Source organism: Monodon monoceros, unplaced genomic scaffold, assembly GCF_005190385.1.
Source record: "Monodon monoceros isolate NGI ecotype Baffin Bay Population unplaced genomic scaffold, NGI_Narwhal_1 Super_Scaffold_18, whole genome shotgun sequence".
NCBI classification, from domain to species: Eukaryota; Metazoa; Chordata; class Mammalia; order Artiodactyla; family Monodontidae; genus Monodon; species Monodon monoceros.
The window spans coordinates 42,690,610-42,698,726 of record NW_021703774.1 but is presented as its reverse complement, the minus strand read 5'-3'; the positions used below and the strand labels follow the sequence as shown (position 1 = coordinate 42,698,726).

The 8,117-nt window shown below is 34.9% G+C and overlaps 2 protein-coding genes across 3 annotated transcripts in view; one reads left to right on the top strand and one right to left on the bottom strand.

Moving 5' to 3' along the window:
* PRG4 (proteoglycan 4) overlaps positions 1-5,661 on the top strand; it is a 21,150-nt gene extending 15,489 nt beyond the window's left edge. The window contains exons 4-10 of one of the 2 annotated variants that reach the window (XM_029228938.1): positions 1-866; positions 1,443-1,520; positions 2,080-2,216; positions 2,497-2,653; positions 3,113-3,310; positions 3,777-3,902; positions 4,705-5,661. The exon at positions 1-866 is cut by the window's left edge and continues 1,021 nt beyond it. In XM_029228938.1, the coding sequence (XP_029084771.1) occupies positions 1-866; positions 1,443-1,520; positions 2,080-2,216; positions 2,497-2,653; positions 3,113-3,310; positions 3,777-3,902; positions 4,705-4,802 (1,660 nt within the window). In that variant the 3' untranslated portion in view covers positions 4,803-5,661. Of the gene's footprint in view, positions 867-1,442; positions 1,521-2,079; positions 2,217-2,496; positions 2,654-3,112; positions 3,311-3,764; positions 3,903-4,704 lie in introns of both variants that reach the window. The other variant, XM_029228937.1, reaches the window with a different exon arrangement.
* The window catches only part of TPR (translocated promoter region, nuclear basket protein), a 64,713-nt gene continuing 61,451 nt past the window's right edge, over positions 4,856-8,117 (bottom strand). The window contains exons 51-52 of the mRNA XM_029228935.1: positions 5,676-5,771; positions 4,856-5,056 (exon numbers count right to left, since the gene is read on the bottom strand). Coding sequence (XP_029084768.1) covers positions 5,001-5,056; positions 5,676-5,771 — 152 coding nt within the window. The 3' untranslated portion in view covers positions 4,856-5,000. The remainder of the gene's footprint in view (positions 5,057-5,675; positions 5,772-8,117) is intronic.

Genomic DNA, 8,117 nt, shown 5'->3' with positions numbered 1-8,117 from the left:
ATCTACACCCATCACCACCAAAGAGCCAGCTCCCACCACCACCAAGGTGCCTGCTCCCACCACCCCCAAGGAGCCAGCTTCTGCCACCCCCAAGGAACCTACTCCAAGTTCTCCTAATACACCTGCTCCAACCACCTCAGAGGCCTCTACTTCAACTATCACCATGGAGCCTCCCACTACTCCTAAGAGCCCTGCTGAATCAACTCCTGAGTTTCCTGTAGAACCCACACCAAAGACTCTTGAAAACAGTCCCAAGGAGCCTGCTGTACCTACAACCAAGGCTCCTAAAGTGACCAAACCTGAAATGACTACAACAGCTAAAGACAAGGCCACAGAAAAAGACACAACTGATACCATGGCATCATCCAAAATTACTCTTAAAGCAACAACTCTTGCACCCAAAGTAATGACAGCAACAAAAAAGACAACTGAAGAGACTACAAGCAAACCTGAACCAACAACAGCTATACCAAAAGGTACAGCTACTAACGCTCAAGTGACAACTCCTAAACCCCAAAAACCAACCAAAGCACCCAAAAAGCTCACTTGTACCAAAAAGACAAAAACACCTAAAGTGAGAAAACAGAAGACTACACCAACTCCCCCAAAGATGACATCAGCAGTGCCTAAATCAAACCCTACCTCTTTAGCAGAAGCCAAGCTCCAAACCACCACCAGCCCTAACCAAACTCCCAACTCAGAAATAATCGAAGTAAATCCAAAGAATGAAGATGCAGATGCTACTGAAGGAGAAAAACCTCACATGATTCCTAGGCCCCCTGTGTTAACTCCTATAGTTATTCCAGGCACTGATTTCATAGGGAGAGGACCCAGTCAAGGCATTGGCATCAACCCCGTGTTTTCAGGTAATATGAATCAGTTACTTTCATGTTTAAAATTGACAATGTTAACTTAAATCTTTCTGAACCAGGATGCCCTGATTTAGTATTATTCTATTGATATATATTATTTAGAACCCTGAACTTGTGAAGTTTTGCATCTTCTCTACAGGTAAGCAGAGGGGTAATCACAGTAAGTTTATTTTGTTATTTGGAAAATCAAGTAATAACCTAGGATTGCAAAAATCTGCAATATTGTTTTCCAAACCAATTCCACAGGGCAATCAGAATTGAGAAACAGAATTTCACGTTTCGATCGAATATCCAATACTTGTCTAATTTAGAAGATCAGGTACCCTTACACATTCCAGTTCATAATTTATTTTTATATAACACTTTTTGAATAATATCACCTTTAAGTAAAACAACTATGAAATATATCACTTCTTTTTCACCTCTGAAATACATGTACCTCAAATTATACTCTTCAAGAGCTTAGGAAAGGGTGAACAGAGGAAATAGAACCCAGTGGGTTCTATTTTGAAAAGAACGGAACACTTTTCTCACTTTTATATTGGCTTAATTTGTGTTAATTTGTTTTAGATGAGACTAATTTATGCAACGGTAAGCCGGTAGATGGACTGACTACTTTGCGCAATGGGACATTAGTTGCATTTCGAGGTGAGTTTTGCACACATTTCTTTTTCTGCCCCTTGTTTTTTTCTTGGTGTTTATGAGAGCAAGAGCCATGGGAGAGTACACGTTTGGGCTGAGCTTCCTGGAGGGAAACCTGATTGATGAACTTACCTCACACAGTATTATAAGGACCTGAGGGTAAATACCAAAATATTGGATTAACAAAACTGGACATAGTAAAGTAACAAACAAAATAAAGTTATTTAATTATAACTCCTTAATGCTAACAGGTAAAGAAAATGAGAGATAAGTCATTTTCTGTAAATCACAAAGCCAGAAGGCTCTTCCTAGAGAAGCTGGGAAACTAAAATATTTTAAGTTATGCTAAATTTCAGACTTGAGAAATATCTACTCTCAGAAATGTTCAAATACTACCTTCTGTATTAGTACTAAAAATTCTGACTAAACATCATAGAATGCTTGTTAACACATTCAATCTGCTTCTTTATGATAAACTGTTTTTAAAAGATTTCATTTTGATTTCTTCTGGGATAGGTTTTAGTCTTCATTCAGTTTGTAGGCTGATCATCACTTTCAATTTTAGGTCATTATTTCTGGATGCTAAATGCATTCAGTCCACCATCTCCACCTCGTAGAATTACTGAAGTTTGGGGCATTCCCTCCCCCATTGATACTGTTTTTACTAGATGCAACTGTGAAGGAAAAACTTTCTTCTTTAAGGTAAGAAAAATATCTTTGTGAGAGAAATCAGCAAATAGTTATTCTTTATTATGACAATTTAACCTCCACTTCAGAAGGGTCTCCATATTTTAATAAACTATCATTAAAATTTAATAAATAGTTAACACTCAATTTGGTAACATTGTCAACTTATTCAAATACTTAACTAAGTTAAAACTTTCTCCCTATACTTAAATGTAAGAATGAGTTCCTAACCTTTTTTTTCCTTTTCAACCTTTTAAAAAAGCTGTTCACATCATTTCCTCTTTTTAATTACCAGGATTCTCAGTACTGGCGTTTCACCGATGATATAAAAGATGCAGGGTATCCCAAACTAATTTCCAAAGGATTTGGAGGACTAAATGGAAAAATAGTGGCAGCTCTCTCAGTAGCTAAATACAAGAACAGACCTGAATCTGTGTATTTTTTCAAGAGAGGTATGTGTTACATAATTGACAAAATTAAAAAAACTTTTAAGGAGTGATCTGCCAGGAAAATTTTATTCAATATTTCCATTTATTATAGGGTTTACTGTCAAAAGATATCTTTAATGGCTAGAATCAAGTATTTTCAATTAAAAAATAAAAAGGGCAGTAAGAAGTATTTAGCTCTCTCAACATGCAAATCACAATTTCATGAGTTTTCAGGACATTGATATAAAGAATGTCATTTATTTTCAAAGTTAAATATATAACTATGCAATTTGTTGGCTTTATTCACAAGTACTTCGAGATTTAGTAATTATTTTTATAATACCTTGACTAATAACCATTATTAATGTCTGGACATACTTTATGAAAAACATTGTTTCCTCTACCTTGTAAAAGCTCTTTTCCATCTCTTTTGGGAATTAAAATTAATTTTCATATTGTATGTGATTTTCTAATTCATCATAGGTGGCAGCATTCAGCAGTATACTTATAAACAGGAACCCACCCAAAAGTGTACTAGAAGAAAGCTTGCTATAAGTTATCCAGTGTATGGAGAAACGACACAGGTTAGGAGACATCGATTTGAACGTGCTATAGAGCCTTCTCAAACACACACCATCAGAATTCACTATTCACCCATCAGAGTCACTTATCAAGACAAAGGTAATATTTTTTACTGTGTTAAAAATTCTTACACATGAAGTAGATGTAATAGTTTCTTACAGAGTATGGCTTATTAAATATAAATACTGACCATATAACCCTTAGTATTATTCTAATAATAATAAATTGATGCAAAACATCAATTTGCTTCAATGAATGACCAAAGATCAATCCTTTTTTCTTTGTGGCTAAGAAAGGCAATTTATTCAGGCTTGTTAATTATAATACCATTAACCAAGAACATTAAATCCAAATCTGTAATCCTTAAAACAGTCCTAAAAGGTAGATATTTGTACCATATCAGAGATAGCAAAAGCTGAGGCATTGAAGTTAACTCACCCAAGGTAACAGAGCTACTGAGTGACCAAACTGGGATTAAAACCCAGGTCTGTTTGACTTGAACAGATGCTTTTTCCAATACAGTACATTGCCTTTCAATCTGAAACCTTTAAAGTGTCATCTGCAGGTTTCCTCCATAATGAAGTTAAAGTGAGTACACTGTGGAGAGGACTTCCAAATGTGGTTACTTCAGCTGTATCACTGCCCAACATCAGAAAACCTGATGGCTACGATTACTATGCCTTTTCTAAAGGTAAGTTATTAAGTAAAGTCTTAATAGCTTTCTGAAGATGGTATCTAATCTCTGAAACATGAATAAATTCAAAGCAAAAACAAGTGTTCAATGGTGACTGAAGGTGAGAAATTAAATTACATCACTTATTCTAATTATTCTGAAGAAGAGAAAGTTTAGATTTTTGCTTTACTTTCAATTAAATTGAATGGATTGCAATTCATTTCTGCCCTATCATTCATGAGATTAAAGCCTATTACGAAGAAACATCCAATTAATTGAGTAAAACTGCTACTGAAAACAATATTTTACTTCTATTATCTGTGGCGTTTAACAGAGGTCTTGTTTGCCACGAAGTTGTACTGATTTACATCATTACACAGTCTGTAAGATCAGAAAGAAGTTGCTGAGAAACTAATTTTATTAACAAAATTATATTACCTGGGATATTTTTCCTTGAAAAATCCATAAAAATATAAGTTCTTCTGCCTATATAAGTGTCATCAGAATGTATTTTTTTAAAGAATAAACCCCCCCTCCCAAAAAAAGAATAAAACCCAAATGAATTATTTTTTAAACTAACTGGGTTTTCTCAAATTCTTACTTTGAAAAAGCAGAGTTAAACCTAATTTTATTGAAAGATGGTGAAAGATCAGTCAAGGCAATTGTTTTTCTCTTTGTCAGAAAGTTCAAATTAATTAATACATTTCTGATATTAAAATGATAAATACTGTCTTTGAGTATAATAATAAATATAAACTATTTTTAAGTTCAAGTGTTTTGTTTTCTTTTTAATTGAAAAAGTGACTTCTCTTTTGTTTAGATCAATACTATAACATCGATGTGCCAACTAGAACAGCAAGAGGCATTACTACTCGTTCTGGACAGACCTTATCTAATGTCTGGTACAACTGTCCTTAGACTGATGGGCAAAGGAAGAATCGACTAACTAAAATGAAGAAAAGAATGATAAATTTTGACACTGAAACACATTTTATTAATAAAGAATGTTGATATAAGCATACCAATTTAAATACAAAAATGTTTTTTAACTCGACAATCATTACACTAAAACAGATTTGACTAGCTTATTCACAGTTATTATAGTTTATAGAACATTTAATTAATATTTCCTCTATTTATTCCTCCTCTCCCTCCCATTGCATGGCTCATACCTATAAGAGAGAAAAAGAATTAAACTGAATGCATCTTTTAAAAAGTTAGCTCAAAACTATTCACTTAACCTAGTTCATTATAAAAATTTTTAAGATCAAGTGTGCAGGCATGTAGACAAAAGGCTGTTAGATATGTCACATCTTCAATGGAACTTACAACAATCAGATTAATGTTTTATTACATGAATGCAATCTCTAACAGTTACATTGGAAAACAGAGATATTGAAATTTTACATTTCTTTTTACTAGCTAAACAAGTCACAAAGCTTTATTCTGCTGTATAAAAAGTATAACAACAATAGGCAGAGAAGTAACAAGTAGTTACATCTACATAGCACTGTAACAGTTTAGCTTTTCCAGATTATACCATGAATTTAAGGAAGAAATGAATAAAAATAAAATGTAAGCACATATTCATGATATACCTATGGTATACAAACTTGTCTGCAAGATGTTTACAGATTAGTAAACATCATATGCTCAATGTATACTTATTTAATCAACCCTTGGAACGTTTTAAAAAAACTAGATACACATTGGAGGCTTAAGGATTAGAAAACTCATTCCATTTATTACTATCCCACATCCTATCACGTGATCAATATGTTAGAAATTTACCTCTCTGTCTGTTAAACTGACGACCACGGACACCTTGTCTCAATGTTGTCTGAAGTCTTACTCGTCTGAAAGGCTTTGGCTGACTACTGCTGGTATCTAAGAAAAGCATTAATACACAAGAAAGCAAGTTAATAAACAAGAAAGCAGTTATAGCGACAAAAACTAATTACTAAATGAATGCATGGATAAAATGCAGAGGTGCCCATTGCTTTCAATATTTAAATGTTGTTTTTTTAACAAGGGACATTTAACAAACAGAAAAGGTAAAAAGTTAAGAAAAAAGTTCTTTTTGACTTTTTTCATTCATTCACTCTACTAATTTAATAATAAATATGTACTTGGTGCCTATCCATTTATCAGACACTGTGCTAGGGGTTGGGGAATACAATGGGAAACAAAATACCACATCCCTCAGGAAACAACAGTCCATTACAATATAACATGAGTCATATCTGACTCTTCTCTTTTCCAGATGTCCCCAATCCAATCATTAGAAAATCTTGCAAGCTCTAATTTATTTTTATCTATTTTTTTATTTTGCGGTACGCGGGCTCTCACTGTTGTGGCCTCTCCCGTTGCGCAGCACAGGCTCCAGATGCGCAGGCTCAGCGGCCATGGCTCACGGGCCTAGCCACTCCGCGGCATATAGGATCTTCCCGGACTGGGGCACGAACCCATGTCCCCTGCATCGGCAAGCAGATTCTCAACCACTGCGCCACCAGGGAAGCCCGCAAGCTCTAAGTTAAATATATATCCCAAATCTGACTACTTCTCACGACCTTGACTCTACCATCCTGTCTAATACATCATTTTTACCTTGAATTATTGCAATATCCTCCAAACTTTCTCTTTGTTTGTCCATTACTCACTTTCAGTCTCTTCTCTACACAGCAGCAAAACTGATACTGTTAAGTCTTTAAAGCAGATCATGTTACCACGCTGTTTGAAGTCCTCCAAAAACCTGCTACATCCATGAAAGCCAAAGAAATTCCAATGGTCTCCTAGATCTTTCCTCCCCCACTCTGTTACCTCCTGCTAGTCTCTCTCTGTCCTTACTGTGCTCCAGCCACAAAGGCCTCCTTGCTGACCCTGAACACATCACACCGCTGCCTTATGGACTTTGCATCTACTATTTCTCTCATCCTGGAACACCTTCCCCTGAATAGCTGCACAGCTTTGCTCCCTTACCTCTTTCAGGTCTTTCCTTAAATACCATTTTCTTAGTAATGTTTTTGTGAAATTGCCTGGCACTCGGTGGGCACTTAAGTATTTGCTGACCAAATGGATAATTGCTTAGATGGGGAGGTTTAGTATTGTATGTTGTCAAATAAATTTAAGAACACCCTAATTTCATATTATACTGTAAAAGGAACAAGAACCATATTTTCTTATGCAAGCTCTGATAAGATATAGCTAGTACCAATTCTCCTGCTGAGGAAAGACAATTCTCATGGGACATCAGGATATAACTGGAGGCACAGAACTTCAGTTATTGTATTGTATTATTAATAATATTACTGTTTTACTAGTAACTATGACAGCTACAATTTTGGGGGGCCTTCTTACTGTGTGTAAAGCATTGAGATATAATTTACATACATTATTTTAAATCTTGACTGCAAGATGAGCTATGAATGCCCATATTTCACAATGAAATGAGCAGAGATTTAAAGTTACTAGCTGTTAAAAGGCAGATACAGGATCTGAACCTGGGGATGTTGGCTATAGGTTGATGTGTCACAGAAAAGCGGCTAAAAGGGAGAACATATCTTGAGATAGGAAAGTTCCATGATTGAAAAAAGTAGTAACTGAGCAGGTCTTCCATAAAACCTGAAGGTTCTATGACAGAGTTTGAGGATTACTGCTATAAACAATTTAAAATGAAAACAATCAGAGAGGATGACTGAGTATGTATTTCTTCAATAATAAAAGTAATTCCCTACCTAAAAACTTTGAGATAGATAAGCTAGTGTAGTATACTGTTTTAAGAGTGGAGTCTCTGGAGTCGAACTTCTTGAGTTTGCATCTTGGCTTGCCCATTATTTACTCACTATGTGACTTGGAAGGAATTTTTCAACCTTTTGTGACTCAGTTTCCATTACTATGAAATGGGTATGCGTGCTTACCACGTTGGGTTGGTGTGAGAATTAAGCGAGTAAATATAGGTAAAGGGCTTAGAATGCTGTCTGATATACAGTAAGTGCTCAATGAATGTTAATTATTTTTTAAAAGGTCCTGCATAATTAATTTTTATTGCAAGAAAGATACATAAAATAGCCCTTTTCAAAGTTAACTTCAAAAACGTGAAAAACCAAACTTTAAAACTATTTATATCAGTAAATTTCAATTTTTTTTTTTTTTTTTTTTTGAAGCAACAGGCCTCCCAACCCTCAACCCTCCATACCAAATCTCATGTAGAACCTAATATTCAGAAGAAATAAA